Source organism: Pistacia vera, unplaced genomic scaffold (assembly GCF_008641045.1).
Source record: "Pistacia vera cultivar Batoury unplaced genomic scaffold, PisVer_v2 Contig185, whole genome shotgun sequence".
Taxonomy (NCBI): Eukaryota; Viridiplantae; Streptophyta; class Magnoliopsida; order Sapindales; family Anacardiaceae; genus Pistacia; species Pistacia vera.
Window position 1 is genome coordinate 254,708 of NW_022195948.1, and position 20,911 is coordinate 275,618.

Here is a 20,911-nt window from a genome sequence, read left to right on the forward strand (position 1 = left end):
TGGGTTTTTCCAATTAGGCGATTATATGGGACTGCTTGATGGGCTCTCGAAGAGTAATTAATGAACATGGTGTGTACCCTAGGAAATCGAAAATCGACTTGGGAGGGTATGAGGATGGAGTAAGGGTAGGTGTAGGTGTTATTTGCGGGATGCGTTAGTCTTTACAGATGGTTTATTTTGACTGGTGGTGTAAAAAATAAGCCCTCGAAAACCTTTTAGGTGGGTCCAACCAACAACAAATCAGCTTCGATTTTTGGGGGTTGAATTTTGAGGTTTCTTTCTGCACTTAATACGTGGAACCCTGGTGTCACAACAACAAATCGTCCAAGTTAAAATTTTTTATTTTCTTTCTTCCTATTTCTCGATTCAAGATCCGATCGTATTCCTCCAGGTATTATTATTTATATATAAATAACTATACTCCCACTTTTTTTTTTTTTTTTCTGTGTTTGGACATTTCCATTTTCAGTTGATTTTTCAATTTTTATTTTATGACCATGATCATCTCGATCTTCTCATTTTGTTTGATGAAATGTCATATTTTTGAATTTGGCCGCTCTGTTTTGGTTTTTATTTCAACGATTCAAAGCAATTGGGGTTTCTAGTGAGACGCTTGATGGGTTTTGAATTTGACTAGAAATGGAATGGTAATTTAGGGCTGAGCTGATTGGATTTGATTTTAATTATTATTATTATTATTATTTTTTTTTTGGGGTTTTGAGTGATTAGATTTGGATGAATGGGGATTCAAACAATGGGAAGTCAAAGTAATGGGCTACAACAGTCACATCTACTGCCGTCTAGACAAAACTCATGGTACAGTTTAACTCTGAATGAAGTTGAGAATCAATTAGGTAATTTAGAGAAACCCTTGGGAAGTATGAATATGGATGAGCTTCTTAAGAATGTATGGACCACTGAGTCTGATGAAATTGAGAACACTTCATCACCGTCTTGTCTGCAACAACGTCAGACGAGCCTCACGTTGGCCAGGGCGTTGAGTGGGAAGACAGTGGATCAAGTTTGGAAGGAAATTCAGCAAGGTTATGAGAAGAGGTTTGGGAGTCAAAGGGAACCATCACTTGGTGAAGTTACTTTGGAGGATTTCTTGATACAGGCAGCATCAGTAAGTCCTTCCATGGAATTGGATTCTCCTCAACCAATGCCCATGACCCCTTCAATTCCTACCTTATCAAACGCAGTAACGCCAACCCGAAAGAGAGAGGCTGATGCAATTGCGATCGAGAAGAGTATTGAGAGGAGGCTGAGGCGGAAGATCAAAAACAGGGAATCCGCTGCGCGTTCGCGAGCTAGGAAACAGGTGTGATTTTTACCATGTCTATCTTTTGACAATGATTTATGTACATATGATAGCTACTAATACTGGAGTTATTGTGCAGGCCTATCATAATGAGCTTGTTAGCAAGGTTTCACGTCTTGAAGAAGACAATTTAAAGCTCAAGAAAGAGAAGGTAGTAATATTTTATTTTTGTTTTTGGTGCATTAGTATATTTTTCTTTCCTATTTAGCATTGTATTTTTTGTCCATGTTGTTTGTTGTTTGTTTTTTGACATGTATTACTTAATGCTTTGTGATGCATGTGTGCATATTAAATGATCAGCTTGGCGAATTTGTTTCTTCTTGTTTTGTACGCTCTTTACTTTTAGTTAAAATTGGGGGTTCTAAATAATCCAATATATGCTAGTAGCTTTTATTTTTATACCTTACAATTACTTGACAAGTTTACTATATTTATTTTGAAAAATTGACGATTGGTCTCTATTATGGGGAAGGGAAACTTGAAAAGTTACTATTCTTAATTTGGAACTATGATACTGGTGAGCAGTTTGAGGATCACCGATTTTGTGTGATTCTCATAAGAGTTTTGGACTAGTCTCAGTTAACCCAAGTGATAGTGATGTTTTATTAATATGTGATTGGAATATTCTAGAAAATTAGTATGTTAGTGAAAGTGTTGCTTGATGTCCTATTACTGTTAGACAAACTTTTGTGTAGATGGTAATTTTGGTGACCCATTTTTTGATTTCATTGAAACTGTAGTATGATGAAGGAAGAAAAATCTTCATAAGCTGAGACATATATATAGATTCTACTGTAAACCCGATAGCACAACTAGTACTTTCACTAGTAATATTTAATCAAATACTCCACAACTAACAGTACAATAGTGACAAAATTTAGATTATGGTTAATACAGTAGAGTACTTAAATCCCTGACAACTATAGGAATTGAAAATGAGCAGTGAAGGGAGATAAGGTGGCAGTAGGCTGACCTCTTGCACTTACAGCAGCAGGAGAGGGATCGGAAGCTGCCACAGGGTCGACTTCTCAAAACCCAATCTTCCAATACTAAGTAACACTAGCCAAAAGGGGGTGGAGCAAAGCTCTCAATCCGAGTCTCCAAAAAACTCCTTTAGCTTCTAGCCCAACAGCCTCTTTTATAGTAAGACCATGTCTTCTCAAGGAAGCCACTACAAAATATATATTTAGAACCCCTTTTAAGAGAGAAATATAGAACTACTACCCCACAAAACAACTACTATTCCTAAATGCTCACACTTTATTTATTTACATATTACTACCTCCATCAGATTCCAATACTCCTGCAATCATAGATACTGGCCCCAAATGATTAGCTTATGCCAGCTACTGAAGTCAGTCTCTGATATAGACTTGCCAGAATCTGATAAAAGAGTGAAGCCTTTTTTATGATTATATATGGTCTTGGACTCCTACTGGAAGGTTATGGAAGTCTTAAAGTTCTAAGTCATTCTTTGTCTTATCAAGATGAGGCTTAATCAGTGAACAATTATCATGCAGTCATCTAATGCTAAACCTAGGTAAACAAGATTTGTTTTTCCTTGTTTAAGAACTGGATGATTTAGCTCCACGTTAATGTTATGTTTAGTGCTTACAGGCCTACCCATCTAATTGTATGATTGATTTGAAGACGCAAAGATAAAATTGCCCAGAACTTTGCAGAGTTTATAGCTCTACATTGAGTGAGTTGGCTGAAAGATATCTGTAGATGTAGCTGATTTGTTAGTATGAGGCTTAGTTGAGTTGAGTTGACTATAGGCTTAGCAAATTGTTAGAAAAAAAGGTAGTTGCACATAAATTTTGGATTTTGCAGAGCAAAAAATTTATGCTTACGGTGCTGTGTTCTCAGTTCTTGTATAAGTGGGTGAACGAGTATAAATAATAATTCTTTTCCAAGTTGTGTCCCTGCAAGAGAAGTTTTATATCTCTCTACTTTCTGTTGCTTTTTTTTTTTTTTAAAAATAAATTTATTTTATTATATTTATTACTTATGTTCTCGTTCATTCTGAATAATTTACCTATGAACATGAATGGACCTTGGTTGAGACATTGATTTTATGTGTTGAATGTGCATTATTCTTGTCAATGTGATGTTGAAAAACTGATATCCTAAGATTGTCCTTGGATGAGGTACTTTAGTGAAATCAAACTGAAGGGATTTTAAAACCCATTATTTTCAAACGTTCTTCTTTGGGTGGTCTTACCTGAATTTAGAAAATTAAGGGCTATTGCAGATTATGTTTCTAAATCATCAATTCTATACAATGCTATCATCAAATTTCCTAGAAACATTGTATAGTTGTCATTAAAATTCAAAGCTCCATAATTTTCCTCATCAAAAACCATTGTTGCAATTGATAATAAGAAATAACCAAGTTGAAGAAAACTTTGAACACCCTATTCCCACTTCAAACATGCTCAACTAATCATTCCTAAAACCCAATACCACACAAAATTCCCAAAGGTGGGTACATATTTCCAAATCATTGTAACAATAGATTTGGAAAAAGAAAATGAAAGGATAAATAAAAGGCCATCTAGGTCTAGTTTAGTGTTGGTATTTTAGATTCCGAATTTAAATGAATAATTTTATCTAAAATTCATCAATTTCACCTTCAACAAAGTTGAACTTCTTTTCAAGGGCTTAAAATTCTGTCTCTAGCAAACGTTCTCCAAAACAAATTGTGCAAACGTTCTGATGAACTTCTTTTCATATTTTTGTTGGTCACTGAGTTGGCAAGGAACCAATAATGTCTCAAAATAATCAACATAGACGATTCATGAGAGAGTCCAAGCAGCAAACCCTTCCGTCAAGTAGTAAGCAGAATCATGTCTTAAATCTTTGACTACTTTGTTCCGTAATATATGACATGCAAAATATACAAACCCTTTTACCATACGTGTGGCTTGAGACAATGAAAGCAATCACCGTATCTCTTTTTGCCATATAAGAAAGCAAGCTTACTATTACTAAGATCCATGTACATAATTTAAATATGTTGATGAAAGAGCATTATAATACAAAAGTTTCTAATATAAATTGAAAAAAATATGCCTTTTTGTATTATATTATGATTATTTTAAATAAAAACGAGTATGAAATTGACAGTTATGTTCAATCTATATACCATATTTTGGTTGGCACCATAGCTTTTTGTGATGTGCATTTTGCAAAAATAGGTAGGTCAAGTTGGCTTTCTCAAATTGAAGTTTTAACTTGTAAGGAAGTAAAATAAAATTTTTGAATAAATGAGTGATCAATTTTTCTTATTAGTTCATGGCACCTAATTATTTTGGTCATTTAATTTGTAAAAGTATATCTTATGTTTCAAATAAGTCAATGCTGTTGTATTTTACTGTTAGATTGTCTATACCTGGTTAACAAAGCACATGCCTCTTGTATAAGCTCATGTTTTAGTCGTCTGGTTAAGTTGGTTAAGATCACATTAATGCTTTTTCTTGCAATAAGTTTTGGAAATGCCACTTTTGAGCTTGCTATATTACTTGTGCGTCACATGACACCCCTACTTGCCCTAAGTCGCCTCCACTTTAATTGGAAAAAAGTATGAATAATATTTGTCTTGGTCAAATATTTTCCATAATAGCTGTTAGTGGATGACTTTTGGCATGCAGTTTCTGCACTATATATGGGACTCATCTTGGATTTTAGTTCAATCTCTGTTCATACTGAGGTCACAGACATTGTGAAGTTGATTAAATAATGTTTTCTAATCAAGAGAGAGTTGATGCTGGTTCTTCTTGTTTCTATGGTTTATAATTGTGAATGCTTAGCTAGAATGATGTACTACATGGAGTTTATGTATGTAGATTCTTGTGAACAGTTTTACTTTTATTAAACATTATTTAGAAGTTGTTATTCATAAAAGTTACTATAAATTATTCTAATTGTTGTAAATACAAATAGACACATAAGCATGATTCATATAAGAATAAATGTGTATTTGGAGTGTCTAACATGTAGCATAAATGGTTCAACAGCGATTTGATTTGGTAAACTGATATAATGCTGCATCCTCCTCTATACACTGATGTGGAAAATAAATAATATGATAAAGAGAAATAGAAGAACTACAGATTTTCAATATCTTTATGGACATCTTGTTTGTAAAAATTTTGATCAATTCTTAATTTCACATAAGAAATTCATACGAAACTGTATTTATGGGTTTAGTTAGGACATATTTAGAGCTGTTGTTTTGGGCCCTATTGTGAAGGCTTATCTGGTTGGGGACTTTTAAATACCTTAAGATTTTATAAAATAACTGTTCAAAGTTGGGTACTAGTCAGTATGACAAGAGCTGTTTGTTCTCTGTTATCATCTTTGTTGATTTATGACTGTTCAGCAAAAAATTTGTGTTTCTATTGCTTGTTATTACTATTAGGTTGTACTGACTTTTTAAGTGAAATAAGATATTTGAAACAGATGAATCAGCTTGTTGAATTTTGAGAGCGCCAACTAAATTAAGATTTAGTTATGCTTTTAATAGATTATTGTGTTTATTTTATTTACCCCTTTGTGAGATTGCTTAATTTGAAACGCATCCGCTGTTATTGAAAGGTATTAAGTATCTCCCTATCAAGGGGTTTCTGATAATTTTGGAAGGAGGTGTTTGATATTTTTAGGGGGATTTTGATACTCATAAGGGGTATATAATACTTCTTGATAAGCGGACGTTTTTCATACTAAGCGATCTTGTAGGGGGATGAATAAATAAACCCATAGTTTATTTGAAAGAAACAATTATAATTATTGCAGAGATTAGGTTTTGATGTGGTGAAAAAGGCTTTGATTTTAAGTTGCAATAAGGAGTAAGACCAATGTTTGTGAGTCTTGCTGTGAGGATACAGTAGCCATTAAGAGGAAGTAGATAAATTATGGATTTTGTTTGTGGTTTGTGTTTAGTGAAGGATTTGTTGGATGAAATATTGTTGACAAAGAATCGAATTTCTCTTAACTTGAACCAATAAGGTGGCAGAATATCAATAAAAATGAACTTGAAGAAGAAGAAGAAGAAGAAGAAGAAAAAGAAGAAGAAGAAATGAAGGTAGAAGAGTGAAATAAAAGAAAAATTAGAGGAAGAACAATCACGGTACCGCACTTCTTAAAACTTTTAATCTATTGTTTTATGAACCCTGAATATTGCTTTGAATAAAAAGATAGATAGTATACAGATTCAATCACTGTATGTAGTAGTAAGATTGAGGATTAGCTAACAATTACCCTAATTAAGCTGAAGACAGTATCAAAGATCTAATGACTCAATATAGACCTGAAAAAGATCAAATGGAATCTAAACACTGCCTAGTTCATCAAGAACTATAAATTACTGGATACCCTTAAGACTAAGGCTTGATACAACTATTTAATTGGAATATTAATGACCAAAGGACACTTATTCCCGAATTATTGTCTGTCTTTGTGTGGGTGATGGGTTTGTCTTCTCAGTTTCTGTTTAGCCAAGCTATGGATGTGCAATAATATCTTTTTCCCAAGCCCTACATCAGAGGTTTGTTCTATCTTTAAAACCATTGCAGTACTTATGTCCTTTTTTAAGGTCATCTCTTCCCCTTATTTTGTTTGGCATTCTGTCATTCTTACTCTTTCTACCTCTGTTAATTGTATGGCTTTAATTAATTAATTACATGAACTTACATTGAACTAAAATCCTGTAATGGGAGTTTAGTATGTCCCACACATTCACCTTTTGCATTATCTTAACTGCCCAGTTTTTGGGCATTGTCCAATTCAACTTGCTTGCTTAAAACTTACCTCTATTAGCTAAGTTGAGTGTATTTTGAGCTTTAGTGGTTTTGTGATGGCTTATGCTTCATCCTTAAAGTTTCTCCATGATGTGAAAAGAATGTTTTAGGTTGTGTTCTGGATTGTCTGAAGCATAAAAAATGCAAAATAGGGCTTCAGCCAATTTGTTCACGATCAGTTGGCTGATGAATGGGTAAACCCAGATTCAGCATCTCTTGACTTGACCCTGGTCCACAGCAATTTCTCCACCCCTTGCCTTGCAACACAAGTTTTTTGGGGTGGGGCGAGTAATTCCCAGCAGGAAACAGTGAAATCTAACTCACCCTGTACCTGGTCCTCTCCACACTGTTTAATGAGTGTTTTTTTTTTTTTTTTTTTTTCTTACTGTTTCTTTTTGGCTTTTAAGATGTTGTTAACATTGGGCTTTAGTTTTAATGATTCTTTAGGCATTTTATGGTTTAAGCCATTGGGATAGTAGGCTGAATAAAGTCCAAAGTAAAAATAAAATTATGAAAACTACATTTAATAAAATAAGCAATTTATTAATCATTCAAAAGCCAGGGGTGAGTCCAGGGTTTTGCAAGGGGAAACCACACCCCCACCCTTGGGACCAGGGGTAAAGTTTCCCCCAGACCTAGCCCCAGAATTGACCTCGGATCCCTTCCTAGTGGGGTTGGGAGGTAGGAAAACACTGTTCATAGGCCTCTTCAGGAATTTGTTCATTCATATAATGTTCATCTTGTGGGCATTTCCTATATTGTTAGTTGCTTTCAACTTTCAAGGCTGAATATAATAAAAAGTGGATAATTGTATCATATACGTATTTGGTGGCACTTTTGTCATCAAAACATGCAACTGTGAGCTTATATGTACTAGCATCACCTAACAACAATAGTTTGGAATTCGAGGAGTCAAAAGAGGTGAATCTTAATTCACCACTCTAGTACAACAAAAGCCTCACTTTTTGTAGGTTTGAGATTTAAGTTCCTATCAGTTATGTGTTCATTCTCTTTTGACCTCTTTTATCACTTCTCTGTTCATTATTTTTGGAAAGCTCGCTACTACTCTGTATTTTCTTAGTTCCATATAGTTGCTTAAAACAGTATTCCTTTGATCTTGTAAGAAACTCAAAGTGAAACCATTAAACTACCCATTTGGATGGCTCATTTCGTGGTTAAAAGAACTTGTAATATTAAAAGCTGATCAAAGTTTACTTCTTGTATGTGTGGGTGATGCAACTTGTTTTGGAGATGAGCAAATAACTGTTAGCAATTATTAAATTAATTTATAGACAAAGTGTGCATTCAATTTTGATCAAACTTCAGATTCTTATTCTTCCAACTTTTTGCATAACAGTTTTTGATTTTGGAAATTTTTTATTTGTAGGAATTTGAGAAGATGCTTGGATCTGAATCATTAAGCCAACCAAAATGCCAACTTCGTAGAACGAGTTCAGCTTCATTCTGATGTGAAACTGGCTTTAGAGCTTAGTAGTTCCTTAAATGTTAGACTAGAGTATTTGGGTATGTAAGTGACCTGCTTCGGTAATTTGTGATCAAGCTGCCTGTTGCTTCTGCTGCTGATGTGCTTCTTCCCCACATACCGTTAGGGTCTGGTTTATATGTAAATTTATGATTATGCTGGAAATCAAACACAAACAGCACCAAATGTGCCATGTTTATAAGATTAGGTACTGTTTGTTTGTTGGAAAACATAATCTAGAAAGAATTAAGCCCAAGCTGTAAGTTAGGAAATGGAAGAACTCTAAAGGTTTCACTTTCTTGCTAGTGATTTGAATTTTCAAACCACCTTCTTGCATTTTGAACTTTGCTATGTATTTTTGTGCAGCAAGTAAGCGATTTTGTATTGGTAGGTGGACCAGCCTTTTCTAAATTACGTTGTATAAGGAATGTGGCAGGAAATTTATTGAGCCCTACTTTCTTGCTCTTAAAGGATGTGGCTTCATGAAAGCCCTCTTTGCATTCCTTGTTCAGAGTTGATGTGACTTGCATCTTAATTTCATAAACCACATCTACTTAATACACATATGTTGGGAAGGTGAGCGAGCCTTAGGTTCTAAGTTAAAAAACAAAAAAAAAAATTGGAGTTTGAAGAATATTTTCTAAGCCAGCTAAAAGATTTGATGCTTAATAGTAATACTCCACTTAAGTTGATTCAAGAATATTGTTGTCTTGGTAAGAACATCAGCCAACTGATTTTTTTAGGGAACATATGGTACACATATCAAGTTTTTCTTTTGTTGAACAGGATTGTGAGCTATGTTGATGGTTTTGTCACTCTCCATTTTGAGTTCATTCATAAGTGTATTAAGCCATATGATCAGTTCACAAATTCTTAAAGCCATATGTTTACATTTTGAGGGCATACTCATCTCCATGGAGAAAACTGGCACCATTAGTTGTATTAAAGAAAATACATAGATTAGCTTGATGTTATTAGATTGGCATTATTTATTTGCATATTGTTGACCAATTAACGTGAATCTTCCTATTAAATCTGTTTTTCTCTTGTCCACGGGAAACATGAACATTTTAAAAGAGACGAGAAATACAATTGTGAAACAATCAAGTGTTAAAAGGTGTTTTGGAAGATGGCAGTTGGGAATGTGGAGGTAAATAGAGTGATATGAACAATATGGGATGCCATTATTATAGAGAAAATTTAACTCCCCGGCTATCCCAAGTTTCAATTTAATAAAATGGCCTTGAAAATGTTTTTCATTTTTTTTTTTAATTTAGAGAAGCTGACGTGGCACAATTAGGATTCATTAAACATGTAAAATGAGTTAAAATGAAAAGATTAAAACATATGTGGTAAAAATCATAATTAATGAAAGTTTTTTAAAATTTGAAATTTAAAAGTTCGCCCCACCCATTTAAATCGCTTAATCGAAACTCATTAGAGCAAAAATCGATTTCTTGAACCCTAAATGGAGACTGTGCGATTTCCAATCCAAACTCCAAATTTTCACACCATATTCAATCCTAAAATCAATTTGTTGAACCCTAAACGAAATACAGCCGCGATTTCCAATTGAAACTATAAATTTTCACACCAAATTCAATCCTAAAATCAATTTCTTGAACCCTAAACGGAATCTCTGCGATTTCCCGCGATACAGTCCAGATTTCTGATCAAAATTGCAAATTTTCACACCAAATTCAATCTTAAACCATGGCTGACATTCACAATGAGGACGAAAACCCAACGCCACTTGGAATCCTAGAGTCCGGTGGAGCAAGCAGTTCAATGGCTGCTCCGGTGGATCATCCGATCAGTGAAGGTGGTCCACAAGCAGAGGAGACGACGGCGACAAAACAACAGAGAGAAGAATCACAAAACTGTTCTGAAGAGGAGGAGGCAGCGAGAATTCAGGCGAGGAGGAGGAGGCTGGAGAGAATGCAGGCGACGAGGAGGCCGTTGAAGAAAGGGTACGTATTTGTTTTGGCAGTATTGCTGTGTACTATCGCTTAAGCGATCATTTGTATCGTTTAAGCGATTAATCTCTTTTACTCATGGTCGCTTAAGCGATTCCAGATCGCTTAAGCGATCCTGTCCAAGGCAGAATCAACATCTGCCCAGATCTAAGATCGCTTAAGCGATCATTTGTATCGCTTAAGAGATTCATATCTTTTACTCATGGTCGCTTAAGCGATTCCAGATCGCTTAAGCGATCTTGTGCGAGGCAGAATCATCTGCCCAGATCTAAGATCGCTTAAGCGATCTTTCGTATCGCTTAAGCGATTCATTTAGTTTACTCTTGGTCGCTTAAGAGATTTTAGATCGTTTAAGAGATCTTGTAAGAGGCAGAATCAAGATCTCTTAAGCGATCCGAAATTGCTTAAGCGACCACAGAAGTAATTTTTTGTTGCTAATATATTGTTTATTAGTTGTTTTGGTTTATTTTTGTCGCTAATATTTTGTTTATATCGATTGTGCGGACTGTAAACTATAAAGACTACAGGTTGGACATTGTAATCGAGAATGTACCGTACTTCCTTGTAAGGGTGACGGTCAAGTTGAGTTGGGATGTTTTTGAGAGAATAAAGGGGATTTTAGATGGATTGAGGAATGGTGCACGGCGATTCAAAGAGACTTGTTTCGGTCAGTTTTTGAAAATCAAAACAAATTGGAAAAAGGCATTTTGGGGGCAGGGAGTGCATTATATGTTGCTGCACTCAGTAAAATGCCAAAAAAAGCAAGAAATGTGGTTCGTGGTGGATGGAAAGTCATTACGTTTTGGGATGATGGAATATGCATTGGTGATCGGCTTAGGATGTGGGAAAATGCTAGATGAGGATGAGGAAAAGCCAATAAAGGAGAGTGTGGTAGCCGTAAGGTTGGCTGACAAGGTTTTGCAGGGGAAAGCGTCTATTACAGGACGCGATTTAGAGCAGATGATAGGAAGAGTTCAGTTTATCGATCCAGAGAAGTTCAAAATGTGCTTGGTATTGTTCTTACATTCGATCCTAATGGCTGGTGACTCAACAAAAGCCGTTGATATGGATTGGGTGAGGTTTGCAAACAACTTGAACTTCTTTAATTCTTATCCATGGGGACGGGTATCATTTAAGCGAACCATGGACTCCCTGCAAGGGAAAAACATGGCGTTAAAGCAGTCACAATGGGTCGGGAAGGATAAACCGAACACGTATAATTGGTTTGGCTTCCCATGGGCAATGCAGGTAAATATTAATAGCTTTTTGTTATATTTTTTGTAATATATGTGTTTGAATTATGATATGGACTTTTTTTTATAATGTAGCTTGGATGTATGAGGCTGTCCCTATCTTCGCTAAGACGGGGGGGAGGGGGAAGAGTTCGGATGTGCGACAACAATTTCTTAGGATGTTGCGCTGGCATGTCGAGAAGTGTTCCATTAGGATTACGACCAAATAGACATTGAAATTGAAGCGGCTGGGGTAAGATTAAAGGATTAAGCTTTTGAATATGCAGTTGCTTTAAAATGTTGCTTTAATCTGATTAATTTTGTTTCTCCTTGCAGGGAGTCGTCCGTCCCTTTCTCACCGCTATTGGAGGTGAAGCGGAACAAGAGTATGTCACATCTTTCAAACCAGTAGAGGATGAAAGGATAGACCGCCTGATGCGGGACCTAGCAGGGGTCACGAATGTGACAACAGTTGTAGGGCCACTGCTTGAGAACGTGGTTGACGCCGAGAATGATGAAGCTCCAATTGGCGGGAGGGAGGAGGAGGAGGAGGAAGAGGAGGAGGAGAGGGAGGAAGATGTTCGTATGCCTCAGCAAACTGGTACAACAAGTACCGCTTTGCCGAGACGTTGGCGTTAGGAGAATGAGGTGGTTGACCTCATAAACGGCCTGTTTGAGAGTTTTACAACAGCCGTTTATGACAGGTTTGACAAGATGGAAGAGCGAATGAAAAGGGTGGAGGAGAAAGTGGATAAGGTGGCAGAGAAAGTTGGTACGATGGAGGAGGAAGTTGGTGGAGTATTAAAGGCGGTTGAAGTGCAATCTGGGCTGAAAAAAGAGAGCTGAAAGAGCAAGTTTGTCAAATCGCCTTACACGGTAGTAACACATGGAAAGAAGAAGAAAATTAAGAAACAAATGGAGGAAGAAGCAAAAATGGAGGAGGTTAAAGAGGTTGGTGGAGGAAGTGGGGCAGTGATAATGGAGGAGGGTGAGGTGGGAGGTGAAGGATGTGTGGATGTACAAATTTAGGAAGTGGGAGGAAGTGGTCAAGCTTAAATGGACTCAAAGGTCGATTTGTATAGGCCAATAGAGGAGGAAAAGAAAAAACTCTTCTATGCCTATTAGAATGAATTAGGAAGTGATGCCCATGTAGAGTGTAAGACAGGGGATTATTGTCGGGAATGGTTTGAACAGTTGTTGATGATGGGCAGGTGGCTTGAGGACTCGGTGAGTTATTTTCGCTTAATTTTTCTTATGTTTTCCATACTTATCATGTTGTTTTTATTTGATGCAGAACATCGATGAGGTATTGGCACTGATAAGGCAACAACAGACCAGTAATGGTGATCTATTGTATCCCGACTGTGCCATCACCGATGTAGCGTTTGGCCAAATGCTTATTTCGACATATCGCAATTTAATTAAAAAGGCCGTTAGTAGAGGTGCAGCAAAAGGAGCCAAGCGAAAAAGATTGGGCCCAGAAGACTTGGACTGCATCCCTGATGATTTTAAGTTTGATGACAAGATTATGTAGTATGTACGGGGGGAAAGGCCCAAATATGGCCACAATTGGGCAAAGGTTAAAAGAGTCTACTACATCATCAACGTCAGAGATATGCATTGGATAGTAGTCGTTGTGCATCTAAAGGAGGGGTTGCTGAAGATCCTTGACTACAACCCAACTATTTGTCAAGACAAGCAGTTGGAGATCGAGTTGGAGCCACTTTCATTGTTGTTCTTGTAGCTGTTGCATGACAGCGGGATGTTTGAGCACTTCGGTGATCAAGTATTGACCAAAAAGTGGCCAGTTAAGTGCTCTACCATCCCAAAGAATGAGTCAAGGTAAATTTTGTATAAAACTAACTTACACAATACAATTGTTCTATAAGTTGATTCTGATGCTAATGTCTTCTTCCTATTGTAGTGTTGATTGTGGGGCATATGCCCTAAAATTTATTCAGTTCGACATGACCAACACCCCGATGGTCGGCTTGAATGACGAAACAATGAGCAGCTGTCAGGAATACTGGGCTGTTTGGGCATATGGATCCATTTTGAGTGACCAGAACCCAATCAAAAGGTATGGAAGTTGGACTTTGAATATTGTAGTTTATGTGATGTTGATGTTAATACTTGGGTTGTGGTGCTGATGCTGCAGGTGTCATGCTTATACAGAGGTTTACCGAAAGAGATAGATTAAGTGAACTTCTCAATCTTGCACTTCATAACTATTTGGATTTTTTTTTTTTAATTTACAAAAGTTGACGTGGCTGCAGGTGTGTGCCAGATAATTTTGCAGGTTCCTTGCAAACAATGAGAGGAAACTTCTCAAAGGCTGGTTGGCAAAAGGAGGCATCTGCAATCAAGGCTGCTGGCAAGACATGGTACCAAACAATGATCTCAGACAGGTTCCTGGCAAACAGAATTTGAAAACTTCTCAAAGGCTGGTTGGCAGGAGGAGGCATCTGCAATCAAGGCTGTTGGCAAGACATGGTACCAAACTATGATTTCAGACAAGTTGGCAAACACAATTTGAAAACTTCTTAAAGGCTGGTTGGTAGGAGGAGACATCTGCAATCAAGGCTGCTGGCAAGGCATGGTACCAAACAATGATCTCAGACAGGTTCCTGGCAAACAGAAATTGAAAACTTCTCAAAGGCTGGTTGGCAAGAGGAGGCATCTGCAATCAAGGCTGCTGGCAAGGCATGGCACCAAACAATGATCTCAGACAGGTTCCTGGCAAACATAAATCGAAAACTTCTCAAAGGCTGGTTGGTAGGAGGAGGCATTTGCAATCAAGGCTGCTGGCAAGGCATGGTACCAAACAATGATCTCAGACAGTGATTATACAGAATTCGAAAACTTCTCAAAGGCTGGTTGGCAAGTCACATGAGGGAAATGAGAATGTATGGAAGGGAAATGGGACGAAAAATGATACTTGGAATTGGGTTCTTTTTTGCAATTGTTTGGGTGGAGGAAATTTTATTACAATCAGAACTAGAGTTAAATGTCTTAGGAATTATTGTGTTTCGGCACTATTATGGATGATTTTAAGTTTAAACTTTCAATTACATTGATGTCTCTTATATTTTGAGTTGTGATGAATTAGATTGATATAAATTACTTAATTTTGCGATACAAATTCTTTTCAGATTTGGGAGGAAATGAGTGAGGTAGAAATATATCTCAATCACAATCATTTCGAAATTAATTAACTTAAAGACAGGCATGGTACCAAACAATTACGTATATGAGTAACCATATATATCTCTTAAACGACCAAGAGTTTTCCACAAATGATCGCTTAAGCGATTTAAAATCGCTTAAGCGACTAAGAGTTCTTTTACGAAGAATTGCTTAAGCGATTCATAAGATCGCTTAAGTGATTCATAGTTGATTCTGCCTCGGTCAAGATCGCTTAAGCGACCAAGAGTCTTTTCCGAAGAATCGCTTAAGCGATACAAAGGGATCGCTTAAGCGATCATAGATCTGGGCAGAAGATTCTGCCTGGAATAAGATCGCTTAAGCGATCTAAAATCGCTTAAGCGACCAAGAGTAAAAGCTGGAATCGCTTAAGCGATACGTAATCATAGATCTGGGCAGATGATTCTGCTGCGGACAAGATCGCTTAAGTGACCAAGAGTAAAAGTCAGGAATCGCTTAAGCGATACGTAGGGATCACTTAAGCGATCATAGATATGTGCATATGTTGATTTTGCTGCGGACAAGATTGCTTAAGTGATCTGAAATCGCTTAAGCAACCAAGAGTAAAACCAAAGAATCGCTTAAGCGATACGTAGGAATCGCTATAGATCTGAGCAGATGTTGATTCTGCCGCGGACAAGATCGCTTAAGCAATATGAAATTGCTTAAGCGACCAAGAGTAAAACCGAAGAATCGCTTAAGCGATACAAACGGATCGCTTAAGCGATCATAGATCTGGGCCAATGATTCTACCGCGGACAAGATCGCTTAAGAGATTTGAAATCGCTTAAGCGACCAAGAGTAAAAGCAAAGAATCGCTTAAGCGATTATAGGTTTGGGCAATGATTTTGCCTCGGTAATGATCGCTTAAGTGATTTAAGATCGCTTAAGCGATCATGTCCGCGGGCATTGCTTAAGTTATCTCTTAAGCGATCGTCTGTGTGGGCACTTGTGTATTCTTTGCTCATAATCGCTTAAGCAATCATAAATCGCTTAAGCAACCAAGTGTAAAAGGTTAGGATCGGTTAAGCGATATCATAAATAACACTGGATCTCTTAAGCGACTAAGTCTAAATACACAGGATCGCTTAAACGATATAGCAAATCGCTTAAGCGATCTTGTGTATTCGGATTTTATTTATTGTATTTCAGAAGATCGATTAAGCGATTAACGCTATCGTAAAACATATAAGGTGTACGATTCGTTCTCAGTAGAACATGACCGTTTTTGTATTTTAATTAAACATATAGTTCTTTTACGTCAATATGAAACATATAAGGTGTAGAATGGTTACGTCTATGCTAAACATATAGGGTTTACGATTCTTCTTTGTGGACTATGACTATTATTATATTTATATTAAACATATAGTTCTTTTTGTTTTCCATAAACAAAGAAAGAGCGAGAAGTACCTCATGAATTTTGAAAGGTTGAAGAGAACACGGTAACCATGCAAGCTTAGTGAACAGATATTCTTCTTCTTTTCTCGGAACATAAAGATGTTAAGCTTGCATGGTTACCTAGTTCACTTAAACCCTTCAAACTTCATGAGGTACTTCTCGCTCTTTCTTTGTTTATGCAAAACAAAAAGAACTATATGTTTAATATAAATATAATAATAGTCATGGTCCACTGAACGAATCATAAACCCTATATGTTTAGCATAGACGTAAACATTCTACACCTTATATGTTTCATATTGACGTAAAAGAACTATATGTTTAATTAAAATATAATAATGGTCATGTTCTACTGAGAACGAATTGTACACCTTATATGTTTAAGATAGCGTTAATCGCTTAACCAATCTTCTGAAATACAATAAATAAAATCCGAATACACAGGATCGCTTAAGTCATTTACGATTCGTTCAGTGGACCATGACCGTTATTATATTTTTATTAAACATATAGTTCTTGTACATCTATATCAAACATATATAGTGTAGAATGTTTACGTCTATATTAAATATATAGGGTGTACGATTCGTTTAGTGGAACTTGACCGTTATTATATTTTAATTAAACATATAGTTCTTTTACGTCTATATTAAACAGATACGGTGTAGAATGTTTACGTCTATATTAAACATATGTCCATAAACTTGGAAAAGAAATATGGCAGTAAATTACCCTTAATCACTTAAGCGATCCCGTCTATTTAGCTTTGGTCGCTAAAGAAGGTTACAACAGTTGTGCTGAAAGCCTTATTGTGATAACAGGAGCCCTTGTTAATAGTCAAAAAGTTTCTGAAAAATTCTGGCAGTCTCTTGGTCTACAGAATGCAGAGCATATTGTTACAAAGTTAATTTTATATATCGGTTAAGCGATCCTATATACATAAGTCATGATTTGCTTAAGTGATATCTCGCATCGCTTAAGTGATCATGCCTAATTTCCTTTGTATTGTACAATAATCATTCTCAAATTCAAGGCTAGAGATTTGGGTAGAAAAGAATTAGATAACCATGCAAGCTTAGTGAACATATCTTATTTTTCTTTCTTCAGAACATAAAGGGTGCGTTTGGTTGAATATTCCTATCCATATTCCCAATCTTTTTCCCAAAATATTTGTTTGTTTAATTATTTAGTAAATATTAGTTTATTTTTTTAATTACTTTTAGACCCCTTAAGTTTATTAATTGCATAAAAATCGGCAGCAAAAATTTTGAAATTTAACAAAAACACCCCCACCTACCCACCACTGTCGGAATCTGGCTGGAAAAGGGCGTTACGACACAAACCTATCGGATCTAGCGGGTACGACGTCGATATGGCCTTTTCCGGCCACATCGACCACGGATCTGGCCAGATCTGGCCGTCGACGATCACAAAAGTTCATATCTAGGTGTCAGCCACGGCCAAATATATGGCCGTCGTTGTCGGTTAATGATGGCCACGATTTGGCCGTCAGATCTGGCCTTTTCCGGCTAGATTCACTGTGGTTCTGGCCGAAAAAGGCCACATCGATGAATTATTGGCTAGTTTCGATCGTTTGTAGGCCGTTGTCACAAATTCCTGCTACCACCGACGGTGGTTGCCAGAATCTAGCAAGTATGGGTGGGTGAGGGTGTTTCTGTTAATTTTTAAACTTTTTTTCTGGGGGTATTTAATGAAATTAATAAACTTAAGGGGTCTTAATTAATTAAAAAAAATATACTAATATTTCCTAAATAATTAAACAAACAAATATTTTGGGAATATGATTGGGAATATGGATAGGAATATTCAACCAAACACACTCTTTATGTTCTGAAGAAAGAAGAAGAAGATATGTTTACTAAGCTTGCATGGTTATCTAGTTCTCTTCGACCCAAAGATCTAGCGATCCTTGATCGCCTCTACAAAAGGAAATTCGTTTAATCGCTTAAGCGATTTAATGTCTCGCTTAACACTAAAATATAATAATAATAAAAATTTGAACCCTGTAACCATATGATCTGTAGTCCGTAGACCAAGAGAGTGCCAGAATTTTTCAGAAACTTTTTGACTATTAACAACGGCTCCTGTTATCACAATAAGGTTTTCAGCACAACTGTTGTAATCTTCTTAAGCGATCGCTTGCTAAATAGACGGGATCGCTTAAGTGATTAAGGGTAATTTACTACCATTTTTCTTTTCCAAGTTTATGGACATATGTTTAATATAGATGTAAACACTCTACACCATATATGTTTGATATAGATGTACAAGAACTATATGTTTAATTAAAATATAATAATGGTCAAGTTCCATTGAACGAATCATACACCCTATATGTTCAGAGTTCGAGTAAGAAAATGGCTTCAGAGTTGAGATATGGATAAAGAAGAAGACGGTTAAATTTTCACTTGCTTAATTAAGTGATCGTAGATTGCTTAAGCGATCATGTGATGGGCAGAATCAATATCTGCCTAGGTGCATGATCTCTTAAGTGATAAGCGATCCGTGGTATCGCTTAAGCGATTCTTCTCTTTTTCACTTGGTTGATTAAGTGATCCGTGATATCGCTTAAGCGATTCTTCTCTTTTTCACTTGGTCGATTAAGCGATCGTAGATTGCTTAAGCGATCATGTGATAGGCAGAATCAATATCTGCCCAAGTGCATGATTGCCTAAGCGATCCGTGATATCTTAGGCAATACATACTTTTCTATCTTTTCTCCTGATTTTTTACAAACTAAAATTACCAACACATATTAATTCCATACTTTCTCCTCAATTTGACAACCTAATTCCAAACCAAAATCACCAACCAACACATATTTAGGCCGTGTAACAAGAATACTAAATATAAAGAATTATTTATTCAAGATAACAATAAAATTGAAAACATCAATAATTGAAAACACTAACTTATCAACGGTTGGCCTTGGTAACTCCCTGAATTTCATCCTTCTTCGAACCTAATTTTCTGGATCTACATGTGATTACTTCTGGCAACTACTTCTCTTGTGGCCAAGTTGCTTGCAAATTGAGCACTTATTCATCTTTCGAGGAACCTCAGAGGCTGATGGAATACGCTTAACTCTTTTTCTCCCCCTTGTTGTCTTCTTGAATGGTGGATGGATGATAATGTCAGCAAACTCTGGCGGCACTACCCACTGCTCTTCTGGAGGCACTAGATATATTGTCTCTGAATAAGCTAGCATGTAGTGATTTGCCATATAGAGAGGGGAGCAAAGTTCCATGTACATTTTGGAACCAAAATCCGGCTTCCGTTGGTGTTTCAGTACTGCTAGTGCATGATGACAAGGTAAACGTTGAATGTTAAGCACTTTATAGCTGCAAGTTTTACTAACAAGGTTAACTAGGGCATCCGGACTATAACCGTGCACAGTGAACTCTTGAGAATTAAGAGGATAGGCAAATAAGGCATTTGACAGTTCCATATGTTATCGCAATAATTTTTCAGCTGACGAAACAAGGGTTGTAGTAAAATTATCTGACTCCGTACGACGCTCATGGAACCACCGCGACAGTGTCCTTTGGATTGCATCAAAAAGTGCAACTATTGGAAACTCTCTTTCTATTAACAACTTCGAATTTATGGACTTGGCTATGTTTGTGGTCATGACATCAAACCTTCTTCCAAGAAAGTAAGCTCTACTCCATCTCTCGAAACCAACATCATGCTCAAGATACTTAGCAACAGATCTATCATCCTTGATTCGGATTTGCTGGAAGTGCTCCTTGAACTCATAAACCTGATAAGCTTTTGCTTCCATGTAGTATGTCTGAAGGAGGCCAACACACTTAAACTTTTGTTTTATGTTCTCACCAAGGTGCCTCATACAGAATCCGTGATGTGCTTGAGGGTAAATAGTGGCAATCCGCTTCTTTATAGAGTTGTGCCTATTAGATATTATGCACAACTCGTCACCGTCAAGCACTATCGTACGTAATTGTTGAAAAAACCAAGTCCATGACTTATCATTCTCAGAGTCAACCACACACCATGTAAGAGGATATGTGTGATTCTCGTTGTCCTGTGCAATGGCCACCAACAATGTACCTCCATACTTTCCCGTCAAAAAGCAACCATTAACAGCCAACACCTTTCTCATGTTTACAAAACCCCTTATAGCAGAACCGTAAGCAACAAAAAAATATTTAAACATCATATTCCTGTCCCACTTCAAAGTCGTCTTGCTACCTTCATTTGTCAACTCAAGCATATAACGGTACGCTTCTAATACTGCGTACCTGTGCTCCGGCGTGCCCCTCACAAAATCTTGTGCACGTTGTCTCACTTTCCAGCATTTCCAGTAACTAACAACACATCCCAACTCTGTGCGCACAAGTCTTTGAATCTCTTTAGGAGATGGACCTTTCCTTTCAACGAACTGACTTTTGACAAATTGTCCAATAACATCAGCAGAGACTTGTTGATGCTCACCTGAAATATGTCCCAAA

At 36.7% G+C, this 20,911-nt stretch overlaps 1 protein-coding gene across 3 annotated transcripts; it reads left to right on the plus strand.

Moving 5' to 3' along the window:
• The first annotated feature begins 263 nt into the window (after positions 1 to 263).
• LOC116126889 (ABSCISIC ACID-INSENSITIVE 5-like protein 2) lies at positions 264 to 8,910 on the plus strand. Of its 3 annotated transcripts, none has more exons than XM_031412570.1 (4): positions 264 to 391; positions 723 to 1,321; positions 1,401 to 1,472; positions 8,510 to 8,910. In XM_031412570.1, exons 2-4 carry the CDS (start codon positions 740 to 742, stop codon positions 8,588 to 8,590), a joined length of 735 nt encoding a protein of 244 aa, XP_031268430.1. In that variant the 5' UTR covers positions 264 to 391; positions 723 to 739; the 3' UTR covers positions 8,591 to 8,910. The 3 variants fall into 3 exon arrangements, with proteins under 3 accessions (XP_031268430.1, XP_031268429.1, XP_031268428.1); XM_031412569.1 differs by having other exon boundaries at positions 265 to 391; positions 730 to 1,321; XM_031412568.1 differs by lacking the exon at positions 264 to 391 and having other exon boundaries at positions 419 to 1,321.
• The last annotated feature ends 12,001 nt before the right edge of the window (positions 8,911 to 20,911 follow it).